Genomic DNA, 21156 nt, shown 5'->3' on the forward strand with positions numbered 1-21156 from the left:
CAGCAAGCAAGGATGTCTAAAAAGGGATTTAAAAAAAAACAACGTTAAAAAGCTACTGTGGGAGGCTGCAAATGGAGGACGAGAATTGGCAGCTGAGAAGGAGGTTTTAATCCTTTCCCTGCCTGCCCTATTCCAGCCCTATTCCCTTCCTCCCCAGGTGCTTTTCTACTCGCCGGCACTACGATGTGTTGCACCTTTTCTCTGGGCTACTGGAACAGCAGGAGTGTCTGTAATCTTGAGCAAAAATTAGTACTGGAGTAGGGATTGCCAGGTCCCTCTTCACCACCGGCGGGAGGTTTTTGGGGTGGAGCCTGAGGAGGGCAGGGCTTGGGAATGGGAGGGACTTCAATGCCATAGAGTCCCATTGCCAAAGTGGCCATTTTCTCCATGTGAACTGATCTCTATCGGCTGGAGATCAGTTGCAATAGCAGGAGATCACCAGCTAGTACCTGGCAGTTGGCAACCCTAGTGCTGGAGGGAGAAACAGTTGAGGGCCCCCAGCCCTCTGATGAAGTTGACAGCCCTCACACGTCTTGTTTTAAAAATAAAAGTCTGGGGTAATTTACGCATGTCTACATTTAGCTCTGTTTTGAGCTTATGGCAGAGGTAAAATCTTAAGGCTTCCTCGGGAGGTGGTAAGTGCTCCTTCCCTGGAGGTTTTTAAGCAGAGGCTAGATGGCCGTCTGTCAGCAATGCTGATTCTATGACCTTAGGCAGTTCATGAGAGGGAGGACATCTTGGCCATCTTCTGGGCATGGAGTAGGGGTCACTGGGTGTGTGTGAGGGAGGTAGTTGTGAAATTCCTGCATTGTGCAGGGGGTTGGACTAGATGACCCTGGTGGTCCCTTCCAACTCTATGATTCTACGAACCTGTGAGCTACTGGTTCAGTACTCGGTACCCACACACCTCAGAGCCACACTGATATTCCCCCAGTACCACCCCAACCTAGCTCTCCCCCTTCCTTTCTCCCAAAGTTACCTGATTACGTTTTAATGAACAGCTTAAGCTTGGGTTGTTTGCGGTGATGAAACCCCATGCGATGGGGAGATTAAGGCGTTTTGTAGCCTTGCTAGCTGGCGGAACGCAGTTGGGCATATAAAGCCGTCTTCCAAGTTTGCTTGTTTTTTAAGACTGCGGGCTTATTATTTGCTCGATAACTGAATGTAGCAGAATGGGAGACGCTCAGCGGAGCAGTAACCTGAAAGGAAGTATTGGTAAGTGCTTTTTCAGTAGAGGACTCCTGCGAGGAAATGGAAAGGTTTCGTATCGGCATTTCAGTTTTATGGAAATGTTTGGTTCAGGTCTAGATTAGTTTGCATCACTTGACAGGGCCAGTCCCGCTGGGTACAGGTGGGTTGCAGAGTTATTGATTTGGCGCAAGTGTTTATCTGTGGGGCAGTCAAGGTGACAAAATGTTATGATTTCTTGTTTTCGTTCTCTGCAAGCAGCATCCCTTTCTCCTTCCAGTTTTCTCTCTGGCCCTAGTGTTTCTCAGCTCTTCCTTGAACTGCAGTGAGTTTTAGGAGTCCTTCATTAATGTTTGGGTCCTCCTTTGCGTTCTCCTTCCCCAGATTTTCAACACGACTGGAATCTGCAGGGCGCACAAGGCGTTGCGCTACGTACGATATTATCGTCTGTTGCACGGAGAGAGTGGTTGTTTTCCTTGGTGGTTTTTATCAAGACTGTAATGCCCCGAATTCTTTCTGGCATTGGTCAAACCACCCCCCAAAGAAACTGATTCCTTGCAAAAAAAAATTTTTTTTTTAATGGGCGTATAATCGAAAGATGCTGGTTTCTTAGTGGGTCCGGTAGCACCTTCATAGAATCATAGAGTTGGAAGGGACCACCAGAGGCATCTAGTCCAACCCCCTGCACTATGCAGGAAATTCACAACTACCTCCCCCACACACACACACATACCCAGTGACCCCTACTCCATGCCCAGAAGATGGCCAAGATGCCCTCCCTCTCATGATCTGCCTAAGGTCATAGAATCAGCATTGCTGACAGATGGCCATTTAGCCTCTGCTTAAAAACCTCCAGAGAAGGAGAGCTCACCACCTCCCGAGGAAGCCTGTTCCACTGAGGAACTGCTCTAACTGTTAGAAAGTTCTTCCTAATGTCTAGACAGAAACTCTTTTGATTAAAGACTAACAAAATTTCTGGCAGGGTATGAGCTTTCGTGAGTCATAACTCACTTCTTCAGATACAGCTAGTATGGTGACATCAGGGATATTAGTAGTGACATCAGGGATATTTTGGTAATGCGTGTGGTGGGTTATTTTAATAAGTGATAGATAGGCAGTGTGGTGCAGTGGGTAGAGCAGAGGGCCGCAGCAGGTGGCTCCAGAGCCAAATGTGGGTTCAATACTCAACCAAATAAGAAACTGAAATCTTTACGTTCAGGTCTATTGGAGGAGGAGGTAGGATGCTGGAATAATCAGGGAATGACAGCCAGAGATTTTTGTGGGGCTGAAAACCTTTGAGCTGCTTTACAGAAAGGGAAATGATTGAAGAAGAGGAGTTGGTTTTTATATGACAATTTTCTCTACCTTTCAAGGATAATCCAACTGGCTTACAATCGCCTTCCCTTCCTCTCCCTACAATAGACACCTTGTGAGGTAGGTGGGGCGAAGAGAGTTCAGAGAGAAATGTTGTTGCAACTTATGGTCCAAACAAACAGACTTACTGTACACTGGTGAGGATTTTCTTTCACATAAGGAAGCCGTTCAGCACAAGTGTGTTCGTGACAAAGCTCTCGTGATATCCTTCAAACACGAGAATGCATTGGGAAGGGTACTTGGGGATTCGTCTCACATTTATTTTAATTTTAGATATTTATCCCTTATTTGGATCCAGATCAACTTACATCTGTGTTCTTCCCTCCTCCGTTTTATCCTCACAACAGCCTTGTGAGGTAGGTCAGGCCGAGAGCATGTGACCTGCCCGAAATTACCCAGCGAGCTTCCCTGGCAGAGTGGGGGCTTGAACCTGGGTCCCCCAAATCTTGAGCCCAACACTCTAACCAGCCTACTATACCGGCAGTCTCTGTTGGAAATGCAACCTGCGTGAAAGTGCTCTAAGACATTTTTTTTTGAAAGCATGAATTATTTCACGTATTGAGGCTGTAAAAGCGAATTGCTGGAGTAGTGTGTTTTGTTGAGCCAGGTAGGTTCTCTGCGTAGGCTAGCTTGTCGAGGCTTGCCGTCACATACTTTCAGTTGCTGCATGCTGCGAAAGGAGTCTAGGAATGCTTCCCCCCCTTTAATGAATGGCCATCGCGTGCTAATTGCAATTATCCTTCTCAGCACTCGAGAAAACCCTTCACTGCTTGCAAAATGACGAGGGTTTCAAGTGGACGCTGCAGAGAAGTGGGGGAAGGCCAAGAGAAGTTTCAGCTAGGCTGGTGTAGCTTGAGTTCTGAACAAGGTCGATCTTTTGAGATTGGCAGTGTGGATAGACTGGCCAAAGGGTGGCACTATAGAAGAAGAGGAGTTGTTTTTTATACCCCAATTTTCTCTACGTTTTAAGGAGACTCCAACCAGCTTATGGCCAGCGTGGTGTAGTGGTTAAGAGCGGTGGACTCTGATCTGGAGATCCAGGTTTGATTCCCCACTCCTCCACATGAGTGGCGGAGGCTAATCTGGTGAACTGGATTTGTTTCCCCACTCTTACACATGAAGCCAGCTGGGTGACCTTGGGCTAGTCACACACTCTCAGCCCCACCTACCTCACAGGGTGTCTGTTGTAGGGAAGGGAAGGTGATTGTAAGCCAGTTTGATCCTTGCTTGAGTGGTAGAGGAAGTTGGAATATAAAAACCAACTCTTCTTCATCTTCATATCTTCTTCCAATCTCCTTCCCTTCCTCTCCCCACAATAGACACCTTGTGAGGTAGGTGGGGCCAAGAGAGCTCTAAGAGAGCTGTGACTAGCTGAAGGTCACTCAGCAAGCTTCATGTGGAGGAGTGGGGAAACCAACCCGGTCCACCAGATTAGAGTCCGCTGCTCATGTGGAGGAGCGGGGAATCAAACCTGGTTCTCCAGATTAGAGTCCACCGCTCTTAACCACTACGCCACGCTAGCAGATGCACTGTCTCTCCTATCCACTGTAAGCCCCCTTATATTTTGTGTGATGGAATGTCCTGGGACCAGGTCCTGCTTAACTCGTCCAACAAATGTTCAACAAACCAAGTTTATTGAAAAGCTCTGTGTTTAATGGCAAAGGTCTGTCTATGAGGGTAGATGGCTCATTCACACCTGCAAGCCTCCCATGGATGCTGCAGTCATCAAGTGAACTAGCCCTGTATGAACAATCTCTCTGCCCATTAGCTGAACATGTGGAGAGAGAATCTTAGAATCAGAGTGTTGGAAGGGGCCCTACAGGCCATCTAGTCCAACCCCCTGCTGAATGCAGGATCAGCCTAGAGCATCCCTGACAAGTGCTTGTCCAGAATATGGATTTTTCAGAGACCTGGCAAGCCTGTAGCTGAAACACTTTGGTTTGCCTCTTCTCTTCTAACTGGTTTGGTAGCAGCATAGTAATGAAGTGCATTTTCATGGAATTAGCCTGTCTTCCAGAATCCATCCCTATTCTGTTCTGAGCTCTTTTTTTTTTCTTCACTGCTACCAGCAAACCCACAGGAGACAGCTACGCTGAGCGTTCATTTCAGGCTGTTTTCAGTAGCTGTTAATTTCCCGCTGGGCTCTTGAAAGAACCGAAGTGCATTTTTGCGTAAGAAGTCTGCTGCGTGCAAGGGTCCGTGTGTGTGTTTCTTTACAACCACAGTGGAGATGCTGCGGTGCCGATGAATGGAACAATTCACCAGGTAGCCTTGTAAAGCTTGTTTTTCTGCTCACCTGTGGCGAGTCCAGAATAGACTACAGGCGAGGAAGCTGTGCCAAAGTTGCTTCTTCCTTTCAACACGTGAACTTTTCATTCAAGTCTATCAAGTCAGACTATTTAGCTCAGTATTGTCTGTGCTGACTGGTGACTGCTGCTCTCCAGAGTCTCAGGCAGAGGAAAGTCTTTCCCAGTGTCTGTTACATGACATTCATTTAACTGGAAACGCCAGCGACTGAGACTTGACTTGGTTGTAAAGGAACTGTTTCCCGCACTGTTTTTCTGCTTCCCCTGCCCCAGACCTTCACATCCCTAGCTGTGGCCCTGATCAGTTATCAGGTAAATATTTTATCCACGCTGTAAGTCACAAACATGCCAAATGTGGACAGGGCTTCAGTGAGTGCCCCCTACCAAAATGTTTCCCACCTGTCTCCTCTGCTTTGCAAGATAGGTAGAATCATAGAGTTGGAAGGGGCCATACAGGCCATCTAGTCCAACCCCCTGCTCAATGCAGGATCAGCCTAGAGCATCCCTGACAAGTGCTTGTCCAGCCTCTGCTTAAAGACTGCCAGTGAGGGGGAGCTTACCAGCTCCCTAGGTAGCTGATTCCACTGTCGAACAACTCTTACTGTAAAAAATTTTTTCCTAATATCGAGCCGATGCCTTTTTGCCCTCAATTTAAACCCATTATTGCGAGTCCTATCCTCTGCTGTCAACAGGAACAGCTCCCTGCCCCCCTCTAAGTGACAGCCCTTCAGATACTTAAAGAGAGAGCAATCGTGTCCCCCCTCGACCTCCTCTTCTCCAGACAAAACATTCCCAACTCCCTCAGCCTTTCCTCGTAGGGCTTGGTCTCCAGGCCCCTGATCATCCTCGTCGCTCTCTTCTGCACCCGTTCGATTCTGTCCACGGGCACACAACCTAGTAAAAAAACTGTTGTTGGGACTGAATTTTCGTGAACTTGTTTGCTGGCTTCAGGTCAGAAATTAGGCATCTCTTGCCCTCCCAGAAACTTCAGTCTTGTCGATGCTGTTTTTGCCTCTTTGGGGGGAAAGGTGAAGAAAAAGTGTGTGTGTGACCCTGCCTTCACAGCTCTAGCTGCAAATGTATATTATTGCAGCAATTACCCTACTGTGAGGGTAACTGAGCAGTTGAGACTTCAGAGTTGTTGGACATTATGAATCTAGGCGCGCAGAATCCATTGCGTACAAATCCCAGGGCGAAAAATACCACACCTAACTGTGCAATCCTAAGAACAATTTCCTGGGAGTAAGGTCTGCTGAATAGACATGCATAGGATTCTGAGTAGACTTGTGCGGGATTGCTTTCAGAAGTGCAGGATCTCTCTTCGCACACACATCTTCTGAATGCCCCTTTCTGTCACTTACGACAAGGGAGATTGTCGACAAACTTCCTATCAACGTGACTTGATGATAGTGTAGTAGGACTGTCAGGACCCAGTTGAAACTGCTTGGCGGGTGTGAAAGGGGGGCAGAGTCGGGCTATGGGCCACCCGTTGGCCCTCCCCCAACCGATTGATTGATTTGTATCAGTGATTCTGGCACAGGCTCTGTGTTTCCATCTTTTTCATGGCATCTGTCCTTTCTTTACCGAGTCTGCAAAAAGTAGGCAATGGACCGGAAGCTAAAGTACGTTCACAACATCATCTTTAGCGGTTCATCCTCTGGCAGAGTCAGTGGGTGGGAATGTCCAGTGTGCGGGTTGTCTCTGTTTCGACTTAGCCTGTCTGTTGGAAACCCTTTCAGTGTGTGTGACCGATCAATGCTCTTCTGCTCTCCAGCGGGGATTCAGTTTGTCAGAGGCAGTTGTGCCGTTCTGTGGAAGTTATTGAATCAACTCTGAGCTGTTCTTTGGGGCTCCCCAGAGACCGGTGCTAAATGTGGTCGGAGGGACCGGAGGAACAGGGATCATGGTGAGCCACGTTGCAGAGAATGGTAAAGGGTTCTTGCTGCGGGGTAGGTATTCTTTATTTTTATGGCAGTCATTTTTTTTAATAGGGCTGGGTTTGCTTTGCCACCTCCCTCTTTCGGCAGAACGAATGTCTCTCCTGTCAAATCATATCGGTGACGCCATTTGAAACAGGGATCTCTTCTTGTTTGCGCCTCACCTAGAAATGCAAGAGAGTTTACGTGGCATTGTATTAGATAAACAGGCTCTCAAAAGAGAGGGCTTTTTAAAAATGGACAGGCAGTATTATTATTGCTCTGTGTCTGTGCAAGTTATGGGAGGATAAGTTCCTTTAGCTTACAGTCTAAAATTTGGCACGGGTGTGTGGGAAAGGTGAGGAAGAACAAGTGTTCAGTCCAGTTACAGGCACTTAGGTTTAATTTTGGTAGGGTCTAAGGGCTAATTCCAAAGGCTTTTATGGAAAAGGCAGGTTCTGAGGAGGGACTTGGAGGACATAAGAGAGGTGACATCGCCCAGGGCTTCTGGGAGGTAGCCGGAGGCATAAAAGACGGCAAGGGAGAAAAAGAAGAATTGTTTGAGGGTGCAGGAGGGCTAAAGGTGGTTGAGCTGGAAGAGTGGAGTTCTCAGGCAAGGGAGGAAAAAGCTTAAGGGCCAGGTTGCATCAAGGCATTTGGCTGCCCCCAAGCCGGTTTGGGCCCCATGGGTCAAGAAAGCTGTGGGTCTCCTAGCTGCCTGTGGCTAGAGGAAAATGAGCCTCCCTGACATGGCCAGTGTTTCTGGAATTTCCCACTTTCTTGGGAGGTGTCAGTATGGGTCGGGAAGTGACGGGCCACAACCTTCTCCCTGGCCTATGTTACTGGCAGCTGGGACTTGCCTTCTTCCCGGGAGGCATGGCAGTGAAACAGGCCTGGGTGGTGACCACTCCTCCCCAACTCACACGTCCACCTTGCTTGCTTGTTGCCATGAGCACATGAGCACATGAAGCTGCCTTATACTGAATCAGACCCTTTGTCCATCAAAGTCAGTATTGTCTACTCAGACTGGCAGTGGCTCTCCAGGGTCTCTCAGGCAAGGGTCTTTCACAATCACCCACTTGCCTAGTCCCTTTAACTGGAGAGGCCTGGGATTGAACCTGGGACCTTCTGCATGCCAAGCAGATGCTCTACCACTGAGCCACAGCCACCTTTTGTGCCTCAAATTCTGGCTTCCCAAGCAGTTGCAGTGAGCTGGCTGATTGCTTTCCTTCATGAGCTCCTGTGACCGAGCCAGTTTTTCCAAGAAAGCTGTTTCTTTTTTCTGTCTTATTCTCCATACGTGGTCTGTAAATGTTGCATGACTGCAGGTTCCTGGTTGTGTGGGAAACAGGCAGACTTAGGGCGCTTTTACACGCACTGAATAATGCACTTTCAATCTACTTTCAATGCACTTTAATTATTGTTTGCAAGTGGATTTTGCTGTTTCACACAGTAAAAATCCATCTGCAAAGTGCATTGAAAGTGGATTGAAAGCGCATTATTCGGCATATGCGAAAGCGCCCTTAATTTTTAGTAGCAGAGCGTTCACACACTGCATACCAATGCCGATCAATACCTTCAAAAGTCTGATTGGTGATTGTGTAATGTAAGGAAGGGCTTTCACTGCAAAAGCAGCCACGGCTATAAGCTCAGGAGGACTGCTAAGCACCTACACTTTCCTTAGTCAGTGTGTGATTGCCCTTTAGGGTTTCTTTCTTTTTATTCTCTTCCCTCCCCCCTTTCTTTCTCCCTTTCTACCCTTAGGCTTTCTGCCATTTCTTTTTATTCCCCTTCTGGGGATCATTTGCAAAGCGAAGGGGGAGGTATTGTGGTTGGCTCCGCCTCCTGCAGCAGCCCTTGGCCGGTGGCACTCATCAATTCTTAAAGTCCCAAAGGCGCCAGCAGGCTCACAAAGGTTGGGGACCACTACTCTCTGTGAACCCCCCACTCCCCCACTAATGAAGAAGAAGAGTTGGTTTTTATATGCCGACTTTCTCTACCACTTAAGGGAGACTCAAACCGTCTTACAATCACCTTCCCTTCCCCCCACAACTAACACCCTGTGAGGTAGGTGGGGCTGAGAGAGCTCTAACAGAGCTGTTACTTGCCCAAGGTCACCCAGCCGGCTTCGTGTGTAGGAGTGGGGAAACAAATCCAGTTCACCTGATTAGCATCCGCCACTCATGTGGAGGAGTGGGGAATCAAACCCGGTTCTCCAGATCAGACTCCACCTCTACAAACCACCGCTCTTAACCATTACACCACGCTGGCTTCTTTGTCGAGTTTGACGCTAAAGTTGTATCGCTTTGCATGTCATAGTTCTAGATTGAAAAGGCGAAAGGCAAGTGGCTTGGCATGTGCTGTGGTAACTGCATTTCCTAAGGATAAAGACGCAAATGCCCCAGGCAGCCAGTTATCAATTGGGCCCCTACCAGAAGCCAAACTCGATATTGCTAACGATTAAACCCTTCTGACGTCAGCTGGCTCTCCGTAACACGTGCATATGGTATCTCTTCATGCAAAAGGGCTTAAACTCTTGCTGTGGAAAGGATATTTCTCTGAGTCGCAGGGCCATCCCACGCATTGCACTGCGCCGATCTCGTCTTTGCCAAGCAGGGTGATGCAGCTGGGTCATGGACTATCTGACCAGGGTGTCTGTGTCAGGAGAGCTAAATGACATACGTTGCACTTTGCAGTGTTTAAACCAGCATGGTGCAGTGGTTAAGGGTGGTGGTTTGGAGTGGTGGACTCTAATCTGGAGAACTGGGTTTGATTCCCTACTCCTCCACATGAGCAGCGGATGCTAATCTGGTGAACCGGGTTGGTTTCCTCAATCCTAGACATGAAGCCTGCTGGGTGACCTTGGGCTAGTCACAGATCTCTCAGAGCTCTCTCAGCCTCACCTACCTCACAGGGTGTCTGATGTGGGGAAGGGAAAGTGATTGTAAGCTGGTTTGATTCTTCCTTAAGTAGTAATTGCCACCATCGTTGTTATCTTTTGTTGCATTTGTTATTTCTTTCTGTTTGGGAGGTTCGGTTTATAATAAAAACAAGCAAAATCTATTGCCCCAACTTAGCTGTGGGCCCAGGAGGCCCTTGGCTGGGCTTGAAAGGGGCTCAGCTGGAGTGGCAGTTATCCAACGTGTCCGCAGAGATCTGGTACTCAGGGAGAGCTGTGCAGGACCCGGGAGAGCTCCTAAGTGAGAGACATTTTCCTTTAATAGTTTGAGCACAGCTAAGCACCTAAATCAGGATTCCTGAGTGCAAAGAAGAGGAGTAGGAGGAGGAGTTAGTTTTTATATGCCGTCTTTCTCTACCACTTAAGAGAGAATCAAACCAGCTTACAATCACCTTCCCCTCCCCACAACAGACATTCTGTGAGGTAGGTGGGGCTGAGAGAGCTCTAAGAGAGCTGTGACTAGCCCAAGGTCACCCAGCTGGCTTCGTGTGGAGGAGTGGGGAAACAAATCCAGTTCACCAGATTAGCCTCCACTGCTCATGTAGAGGAGTGGGGAATCAAACCCAGTTCTCCAGATCAGACTCCACCGCTCCTGACCACTACACCACGCTGGATCTCTACTACCAGGCAACTTACTGCATAATGCCACCATGATTCTAGTTTGCTGAAGGAAATTACAAACCGCTTTTCAGGGAACAGGAGATTAATGCATGTGCCAGATGAAATGAGAAGCGTTCAGTTTCACGAGCTGGAGGGGACTGAGAAGTGTGGGCTCCTCGGATATTTAACTGAAGATGATATTGTTGAACGGATGCTTCAACCCGAGCAGTGGCACACTCCCACAGAGAATATAGCAATACATCTCTCCCGCTTAATGGCCAGATCAACATATTGATGCGGATTAAAATAGGATGCCCTTGCAATGAACTTGACTCAAAACCTCTCTGCTTTTTTGGCTTACTGCAGAGAAATGTGGGCCTTGTGCAAAAGGGTCTCAAAGGAGCGCAGAGAGCAGCCAGGCTGGAAATGCAGGACAGGCCGCTGTCAAAATGCCTCGTATTAAGAAGAAGAGTTGGTTTTTATATGCCAACTTTCTCTACCACTTAAGGGAAACTCAAACCGGCTTACAATCACCTTCCCTTCCCCTCCCTACATCAGACACCCTGTGAGGTAGGTGGGATTGAAAGAGCTCTAAGGGAGCTGTGACTAGCCCAAGGTCACCCAGCTGGCTTCATGTGTAGGAGTGGGGTAACTAACCCTGTTCACCAGATTAGCCTCCGCCACTCATGTGGAGGAGTGGGGAATGAAACCTGGTTCTCCAGAACACACTCCACCGCTCCAAGCCACCGCTCTTAACCACTACATATGGTGGGCTAGAAACTTGGGTGAGTTTATCGGCCTGACGGCCTATCAAAGTTGGTCATTTTGTGGCTTAAGGGGAAAACGATGAGCACCTTCCCTGGCTGGACTTCTCCAGAGGGGATTATATATCCTCTCTGTTGTCAGAAAGAAAATTACTTTCCATACGGCTGTAAAAGCAGCTTATGGGTGGAGTTTTTCAGCAGGGGAGGCAAGGGTTCTCGAGTCTTTCTCCCTCCCCACCACCACTGCTGATTTCCCCCTCCAAAAAGCATCCCAGTTGAGCACATTTGGTTTTTTTAAAAGCCTTATGAAATGTTCAGATGACTAAATGTGACATGTAAAAGACACCTGCTGTGTCTTACCTTCTCCCGGCTGCCGTGCAAATGAGGGAGGTCTTTGTTTCTCCCTCGATCCTGCTGGCAGGCACAGGGGGCTTTGGAAGGGATGGTGGTGGCCTTATTAGGTGAAAGTAAGAAATGGCAGGAGTGGTTCCCCCTGCTGTTTTTGACCTTTCCTTTCCTCCAGCGCAAACTAGAACACCTGGGAGGCAAATGCCGTGCTGCTGGGTGCCCTCGCCAGAATCCCTTTCTCCCCATGGGTGGCGTGGCGGACCCCTGCTCCCATAATCCTTCTTTCCTGACATTAGCCACTGCAATGAGCAGAGGATGGCAGATTTCGCAGTGCTGGTTTATTATGTCTTGTAACAGTGACTGTGAATCATTTGATAGCTCTCTCTTTTGAATGGGCTAAAAGAACATGTCCATTTTCTCCCTGCTGAGTTCCTTGCCCCAAATGACCAGATGAGCCACTCTTGTCAACAGGCTGGCCTAGAAAGTTGGGCTAAGCACCTGAGTTGTTCAGACAAGTCCCATGGGGTGGCTAGGGGCTACCTCCATTGTGCTGAGGTCCTGGGACAGAGGAATGGGGTACCTGCCAGGGAAGACAGGGAAAGAGGACAGAGGCTGACTTAAAGGTAGAACAGCCCGGCTGTGAAGGTGGCAGGGTATCCCGGACTCTCCGGTAGCTGGCCCCGAGCCCAAAGCGCTCCGTCACTTCAGAAACAGTGCCCAAAGCCTACTTGAGAGTAGAGGCCTCCTCTAGGGAATGGGTGCTGTCGAATTCCACACCACCATTGCAACTCAAAAAGCCCCTCTTTTGATTTCTCTTCTCCCTTGCACAACTCAAGCCAACAGCATTTTTACGCCAGTCCGTTTCTAAATGCTGATTCCCCCCCCCCCACACACACACACATAGAATATATGCCATTTTTTATGTTCTTGGGGTTTTCTTTTGTTTGTGATCAGTGACTTTTAAAACAGTACAACAAAAAAGCTTCCTTAAGGGGACGACAGAGGAAAACCAAAATTAAAAACGACACATTCTTGCATCCGTGTTTGGAAGCGAGGCTCTTAATTGTGATGGAAAAGGCAGGAAGGGAAATAGGTGGGGGGCTTCCCAGGGGCTGGGAAGAGAGGGTCTCCCGAGCTGCTGTCGGAACAAACCTAGATTCAAGGAGGCTGCTTATCAACCAATGTGGTGTGGCGGTTAGAGTGTTGGTCTACGATCTGGGAGACCCAAGTTCGAATCTCCACAGTGCCATGGAAGCTTGATGGGCCAACCTACCTTGTAGGGTTGTTGTGAGGGTAAAAAGGAGGAACGAATCATGTAAACGGCTTTGGGTCCCCGTTATTTGGGTATAAATAAAGTAAAATAAGTACATTTTCCCTCTTTCTCAGGCCCTGAGTAAGCCAGAAGGAGAGTCATATGAGAAGTTTATAGGGTAATCTGCATGGCAGTGTATTGTGAGGGCTGAAATTTTGCTTTATCGCCAAATATTATATTGAAGGATCTCTGTTCCCCGTCTCTGCAGTTGAAACAATGGCAACTTCATAACTCTTCCTGTTTAGAGAGAGAGAAAGGAAGTTTCTCTTGGTAATCCCTCTGTGGTTTAACTCTTCTGGGTTTGTTTTTCTTCTGTATAGCCTTTCGAAGCAAGCGTGACGTGGCTTTCTTTTGTGGTTTTAGTGCCAGTGAAAACAGTTCCATTGAAAGAGTCCTAAACAGATTAGAGATGGGTTTTTTGTTTGTTTGCTATGGAAGCCACTTTGGAGTATCAGACTCTGTCACAAAGTAACAGAAGGAGAAATAGCACTGTAGCAGAAATTGAAAAAGAAACCTGTGTGTAACCCTTGCCAAAGCTAGACACTTCCCTTCCGATGTGGCTTCAATTGCCTGTTTCTTAAAATCTGTAAAGAAACGAACTTGAAATCTGTAAAAATACTGAATATTTTACTCTTCAATTGCACAAGAGATCCACCATGGCGTAATGGTTACAGCGTTGCCCTAGGATTTGGGGGACCCAGGTTCGAATCTTCACTCTTCCATGGGAGCTTGCTGGGAGCTTCACTCTTCCATGGGAGCTTTACTTACACACTCTCCCCCTGACCTACCTCATAGGGTTGGTGTGAGGATAAAAGGGAGCAAGGGAGAATGTCATAGGCCACATTGTGTCCCTGTAGGGGAGGAAAGCCGGGTAAAAATGAAGTAAATAAATAACCTCAGTTATGAAAATCAGATTTGATCGTGCACTGTGTTCCTATACCACTTCTAGTGCTTAAAGATCTTCATGTATGCTGCTTTGCTGCAATCCTTACAACGGGTAAGGATTGCGGGTGGGGTTGCCAATAGGCTTGCCAACCTCCAGGTGGCACCTGGAGATCTCCCGCTACTACAGTTGATCTCCAGACAACCAAGGTCAATTCCCCTGGAGAGAATGGCTGCTTTGGAGGGTGGACTCTATGGCATTATACCCTGCTGAGGTATAACCCCCAAACCCTGCCTTCCCCAGGCTCCACCCCAAAATCTGGGTATTTCCCAACCCAGAGCTGGCATCCCTAGTTGCCAACCTTCAGGTGGGGCCTGTGGAGTTTCCCCAGATTTACAGAAACAGATAACCGATAGAAGAATCCTGATACTTTAATTGTTATAATTTTTAATAGTTTTGCTGTTGGATTGGATTGTTTTTCATATGTTGTAATCTGCCTTGACTCTCAGTGAGAAAGGTAGGCTATAAATTAATTTAATAATAATAAACGTTTACACCTCTGTTCCTCATGTCTTCTATGTGGAGGAAATTGGGTTGGGGGGATTTGGGATGAAGGAGCTTTCCATTATATGAGTCCTCTGCCCCCTTCCCCTGTCTGTCCAAACATTTGGTTATCGCCTCTAAAAGATGAGTGGTAAATGCACAGACGTTTAGAAGCCCAAATTCCTCCACAGACAAAATAGTGAAGGCAAAACATCCCTTAGCAGATAAATCTGTGTAGAAGGAAATATGTTTGACAGCTTCTGATTGTAGACTGCATGTTGTGAAAGTGGGAATTAAGATGATGAAAACGAAATTGGTGGTATTTTGCTTTTGTCAGATTTATTCTTTGAACAATTTGAAAGTTTCTTTTTTTCTATGCAGGTCATGGTAACCATAAAGAAAGCAGCCCTTTTCTCAACAATTCCGAGGCTGGCAAAGGAGGAGACTATTATGACAGAAACTTGGCCTTGTTTGAGGTAAATAAATGATCAGCCGTGGTTTACATGTGTGCTGGGTTATCTCTGAAAAAAGAACAGCCCTGCTAGATAGAACACATAGTTAAATTTTAAGGTGTCACATGGTTAAATTGTGGAACTCCCCGCCATAGGATGTGGTGATGGCTGCCAACTTGGAAGGCTTTAAGGGGGGAGGGGACATGTTCATGGAGGATAGGGCTATCCATGGCTACTAGTCAAAATGAATACTAGTTATGATGCATACCTATTCTCTCTAGTATCAGAGGAGCATACCCATTATATCAGGTGCTGTGGAACACAGTTAGGATCCTGCTGCAGTCATCTTGTTTGTGGGCTTCATAGAGACACCTGGTTGGCCACTGGGTGAACAGACTACTGGACTTGATGGGCATTGGTCTGATCCGGCACGGCTTTTCTTATGTTCTTATGTAGATTGGACTACAAGAGCCCATCTTGTCCAACATTTTGTTTCCCACAGCGGCCAACCAGAAAGCCTATGATTAAAGCATAGAGGCCAAAGCAATCCCCTGTTGTTTCCCTCAGCAACTGGTATCCAAAGGTACACTGCCTCTGAATGTGGAAGCTCCGTGAAGCCATCATGACTAATAACCATTGAATTCCTTTGAAAACCACCTAAGCTAGTGGACATTTTTACAGCCTGTGGCTGTACTTTTTCCACACTCTTGTGATGCCTCTGGCTGGCCTCTAAGCCATGCTCTCCCTTTGGCCCCTTTTTCAGCAAGCCAAAATTGTAGACAAGTGACAGCGTTTGATACTTTTTTTTTGAGGAAAGCAAGAGACGGTGGTGGAACAGGCTTCCTCGGGAGGTGGTGGGCTCTCCTTCACTGGAGGTTTTTAACAAGAGACTAGATGGCCATATGTCAGCAATGCTGATTTTATGACCTTAGGCGGATCATGAGAGGGAGGGCAGGAATGTTTGCATCAGTGTTTGGCTCTTGTGGCCCTTTCTTACATGCCCAGGGTAGTGCCAGTCACCACTTTAGGGTCAGGAAACAATGTTCCTCCAAGCCAGATTGGCCAGGGATCCTGGAGGGTTTTGTGTTTGTTGGTTTTTTAGCCATCTTCTGTGCATTCGATCCTGGCTGAATCCTGGCTGAAACAGGGAATAAAGGAGGCTAAAGCAACAGTGCGTTTTGGCCCAATGTAAGTCTTTTGGGGTCTCCATTGGGGGAAAAGCTAGGATATAAATAAAGTAAATTAAAAATCACTCCAAAGAACAATCGTCCACAACCCTGGAGCAATACCTTAAAATGTAGCGTGGGAGAAATCCCTCCCATCTCTGAAATGTCTCGGTCATCTGCTGGAATTAGCATTTTGAACCCGGAACCTTCAGTGTTGCATCACAGACTAGAATCCTCAGCCTGCGTTAGACCTGGGCAAGAGCAAAGGTGGTCGGCCTACCGTGGGATACGTGCAGCCATGTCTAACAATGAGTTCTGGGAAGACGGATCTTCATTGGTTTGTTCCTCTGCTGTTTTATCCCTCTTATTGGAGCCATGACTCTTCTGTTGACAGAGGAAACTATTTAAGGCTTTTGCAGATCTGCATTATTTGAGTTTCTGTCTCTTTCCAGTTGTTTGAGTTTCTTTCCTGTTACAGTGAACGCACGTATATCCTGCCTGCATGCTCGTACATCTGTTTGTAACAAAGAACCAATGCCTGTTCGCTTTACAAATGAAACAGGGGACCAGTACCTGGATAAACGGTGGGGTTTGTGTTTCTCAGCTGCACGTGAGTTGGAGACCCTTGAATATAGATGGAAAAGCAGCACGACTCACCATCACCCAACTAGAGGGGTGTGCATATGTGGATATCAGATTGTGGGTCTGCCGCCCTAAGGGGTCAGTTGGCCATCTAGGAGATGAACAAATTGCTTACAGGGCAAAAAGAAGAACGCGCTGTCGAGGCACAACTGACTGATGGCGACCCCATCTACGGGGCATTCCAGGCAAGAGACAAACAGCCTTCCGCTGCGTGGCAACCCTTGTCTTCCATCCGAGTGTTGGCCATAGCTTACCCTTCTTAGCTTCCAAGCTCTGATGAACTCAGGCTAAGCTGGGCTAGTTCAGGCTGTTGCTGTAGCTCAGCAAGAGTGCAATATCCAGTGTTTCATGGATGTGGAGTGTGAGACTGTTTCAGCAGTTGTTCTGGCCTGCAGTGTGGCATGTGGACCTCAGGTGCGCGTTTGCAGGCTCACTACTCCTTTCAGCGGCTCCCTCCGGCGCTAAGACTGCTCAGAGAATTAATGCCTGGATGCGTTCTAGCACGTTTCAAAATGAGATGCAGATTGTCCTCTGGGGAGGGTATGACTTTGTCTGCCCGTGGAAACCGTCCTTCTTTGAAAAAAAGGGTTCCCTGGGGGCATTTTTCAAAAGGGAAGAAATCGGACGTCTGGAAGAGGAGGAACACAGGTAAACACACCTACCTGCTGGCTGGCAGGAGCAGGATTGAGGGGCTGGCACTCTCTGCCTCATCAGTAGCAACCCGGTTCTCCCGCCAGGTCACTTAAACCAGATGCCAGCAAGTAGCCACTTCACTGGGTCACAGCGAGGCACTCCATTTTGTACAAATGGTTTCCATAGAAATGGCCCTTCAGGTCTCCTGTGGCCGCCGCCGCAGGCCTCTCTTCAGTTTGTTAGCTCCTTCAGAGTTTGCCTGATTTTTGTGAAGAATGTTCCGCTAGTCAGCCTTCGCTTCTTTTCTTTAAAAATAAAAAAAAACCCAAAAAAAACCCCACCCGTCTTGTAGCTGTTAACTTGGGAACGTTACGCAGCTTTGACTGATGCAGATTGGGAGATCACTTGTGTTCAGTAGAAGTGGAGATGCCTTGAGAAAACATTCTAATAGTACCTTTCTCTCTACGCTCTGTCCGGCTATTTTCCTTTTTGTCCCTTGTAAGGATTATTTGACGCCTCAAATGTCAGCCACCGGCTTTGGCAGGGCAGAGAAACGCCATCTGAATGGAGCAGCGGTTCGGAGCAAGAGGATGTTAAATCTCATAACCCTCTCTCTTGATCTTTTTATCAGCAGTTAACACACCAGGAACGTCAGCACCCCAATGTTTATTTGGGTTTTTAAAAGCATTTTAATAACATTTTATAAAGGGAATTGGGCTGTAATGTAATGGGATGATTCAGGAGGGCACTTTTATTAAGGGAATAGGATTAAAATCTGTCCCACTGTCTGCTATATGCGTTATCTTACTGCATTGTCTTCTTCTATTTTTTTAAAAAAAATCTGTTTTCTGCATGGTTTATGGTATGCCATGCCATAGATTGTTTTCCAGTTCTGTAATCTTAGTCCCACTGCATTGTTTATTGGATGTCTTATTATGCAGTGTGGTTGTAAATGAGTCCGTGCCCACATGAAATGTTTTCTGAAGCCAGGATCTTCACCTGGTAACTAAGTGCCATCTCGGAGGAGGGCAGGCTGATGGGCAGGTGGCCACCGAGCCCACGTCCTTCCTCTCTAAAGTGATGAGACAGTCGGCGTGTGGGGGCAATAGTAATGGCCTACCTTACAGGGGTGCTGTAGTAACAGTTTGCCGAGATGGTGTACAGCAAAACACTTTGAGGTTTCAGAAGTTGCATACGAAGTATTGTCCTTACCGTCATCATTGTCTTTGCTTTCTTTCCTTGGCAGGAGGAACTGGATATCCGCCCAAAGGTCTCTTCCTTGCTTGGCAAACTGGTCAGCTACACAAATCTCACTCAGGGAGCCAAAGAGCATGAAGAAGCAGAAAGCGCCGAAGGCTCGAGGAGGAAAGTATCGAAAGTGTGTTGGCTCTTTCAACATCTAGCTTTTCATTCCTGTTTAGGGTTGCCAACCTCCAGGTGGGGCCCGGAGATCCCCTGAAATGACGACTGATCTCCAGACAACAGAGATCAGTTCTTCTGGAGAAAATGGCTGCATTGGAGGGTGGACTCTGTGGCATTAGACTCCGCTGAGGTCCCTCCCCTCCCCAAATCCCTGCTTTCCCTAGGCTTTATCCCCAAATCTCTAGAAGTTTCCCAGTTTGGAGTTGGCAACCCTATTTTCATTGCAGTTCTGGGAGTGTGGGAATATTTATTGCACCAGGGCCAAAATAAGCTTTCGGGGGAAAATAATAAACAAGTTCAAACTCCATCAGCATTGTGGACCATCTAGGTTTTAAAGGTAGAAAATAAAGCAACTGCATGAAATTGAGTGCTTTCAGGTGTCCATTGTACTTACCACTAGAAATAAAACAGTGGTTTCAATTCAAAATATCGATTGGAATGGAAAAAGTGTGTTTGAGTCATTCCCCCCCCCCTCCCCAAATCAGACTTGACATGGAGAGGAAGGAGTTGGCCCTTGCTCTGCAAATGAGGTCTCGAAATTTTGGGTTGTTCCCTGTTCTGCAGTTCTAGCTTTCAGGGCAAGTGGAGACCATGGGTTGGATCCAGCCAGCTTTTCTACTGCTGAGAAAGGAAGAAGGGGGTTCCCTTCGACACCCCCCAGAGGGCAGGTCCAGACGGTGCTGTGCAGGTGGTTGAAAGCCATGCGGGCTGGAGGCTGTAGTGAGGAGAGGAAGAATTGTGCAAGACTGCATTAAAAAATTGGCTGGATCCAACCCCACAGGGGGCTTGCAGAAGGTAATGCAAATCCCAGTCTCCTCCCAGTATCATTCTCATAATGCCAAATGTCAGTTTTGGTGTTCATACTCTGACCAAGCCCCTGCAAAGCTGCAGGTTTGGTGTTGTACATGTTGCACGAGACGTGTGCAACCATCTGAAAAGGCAGCTCTTGGTGTACAAGTGGCACTTCTTTCTGGGTTCTTTGTAGGACATCTCTGGGAAGGGTGTGGGTCAGGCCCCAGGTAAAGACCTGAGTTCTATTGTGGGGCTCCAAGAATTCAAATCTGCCCGTGCCCAAGTTTAAACTCTGTACGCACAATGGAATGATGATCTCTTTCTATGTTCCCTATGCCAAGAAAAATCAGTATATTTGAATTTCAAAGTGGTGTGTGTGTGTGTGTGAACGTGCATTGATCCTTTCTGAGGCTGGGTAGGACAGGAACTGTTTCTGTTAAGCAGGAAAATCAATGTAGGCTTTCGTCAATTTGGGCCCGGGGTTTTGTTTGAGAGGCGATTAATTATGGGCAATTCTTTGTCGGTGAGCGTGAGGCTTCCCTGACTGCGGCTGGCAACTGGAGGCTTCTGGGCCAAGCTCACACCCTCCCAAAAAACTTCATTTCTGAGTGGGTACAGTTCAGTTCCACAAGTGCCAACCTAGAAGCAAAGGAGTTGTGAGGAAAGAGGTATTTATGGTAACAGAACTTGCTGGCGGGCCTCTTGTGTGTTGGGTAGCCTTCTAGGAATGTGTACATTTGGAGAAAAGGGGAGGAATGCAGGAACGAAAGAGTTCTTGGTTAAAGAAGGCAGCGAACGACGTGAATTAAAGTTATAAAAATACAGCTGCCGTAGACTAAAATACCAGAGATGTTTATCCGAAAAAGAAGAAGAGTTGATTTTTATATGCCGACCTTCTCTGCCACTTAAGGAAGACTCAAACTGGCTTACAATCACCTTTCCTTCCCCTCCCCATAACAGACACCCTGTGAAGTAGGTGGGGCTGAGAGAGTGCTAAGAGAGCTGTGACTAGCCCAAGGTCACCCAGCTGGCTTCAGGTGTAGGAGTGGGGAAACCAGTCTGGTTCATCACATTAGCGTCCGCCGCTCATGTGGAGGAGTGGGGAATTGAACCCAGTTCTCCAGATTAGAGTCCACCGCTCCAAACCACCGCTCTTAACCACTGTACCACGCTGGCTCTCAGCAGCTGAGCTATATCCTTTTAAAAAAAAAATAGCCTCCCTCTCCGAACTTCGACCCAATGAAACTGTTTTTAACTTGCTGCCGAAAAAGAGAGCAGAGCAGGTTATCAGGGAAATCATCTGTAGGGAGAGAGTTCCGAAGCCTGGGGGCCATCACTGAATATTAGTGGAAGAAAAAAGGAGGGGAATAAAACCCATCACTGAATAGCCAGGAGCGTCTATGGGGAGGAACATCTGAACCACGGCCTCCAGTGAAGATCTCTGCAAACAGGCAGGGTTATATTGGGGGAGGGGGGAAATGTGAGGATAGCAGCAGCTATGCTGGGTATTCGACCCTGGGTGCAAATCTGTCCCCGTACCTCATGGGCCATGCAAACTGATGGACCAAACAGTACATTTTAGCACAGCACTTCTAGCAGGATGTACCGCTGTGTCAAGATGGCATAATGTTTTGTCTGACTAGGACTGGGAGGACCTGAGTTCAGATTCCCACCATTTCATTGATGCTCACAGTGTTTCCTGAATAATAATAAGGGGGGAGTCGGGTACTGAATGTGCAACACAAACAGTTTATCAACTGGTACCCTGTACAAACACCTCCTGCCTTGCATTTGGGGTGATCCTCAGTTTTTAAAGATTTGTCATTTTCAATAGGAGAGGGTCCATGACGCAGTGG

General features: G+C 47.5%; 1 protein-coding gene across 2 annotated transcripts in view; it reads left to right on the forward strand.

The window, feature by feature from the left end:
• The window catches only part of SLC12A4 (solute carrier family 12 member 4), a 73240-nt gene that overhangs the window by 14060 nt on the left and 38024 nt on the right, over positions 1–21156 (forward strand). The window contains exons 1-3 of one of the 2 annotated variants that reach the window (XM_056862460.1): positions 6757–6817; positions 14575–14669; positions 18333–18464. In XM_056862460.1, the coding sequence (XP_056718438.1) occupies positions 6772–6817; positions 14575–14669; positions 18333–18464 (273 nt within the window). In that variant the 5' untranslated portion in view covers positions 6757–6771. Of the gene's footprint in view, positions 1–6756; positions 6818–14574; positions 14670–18332; positions 18465–21156 lie in introns of those variants that run through there. The other variant, XM_056862459.1, reaches the window with a different exon arrangement.

The sequence above is a fragment of the Euleptes europaea genome, chromosome 17, assembly GCF_029931775.1.
Source record: "Euleptes europaea isolate rEulEur1 chromosome 17, rEulEur1.hap1, whole genome shotgun sequence".
NCBI lineage: Eukaryota > Metazoa > Chordata > Lepidosauria > Squamata > Sphaerodactylidae > Euleptes > Euleptes europaea.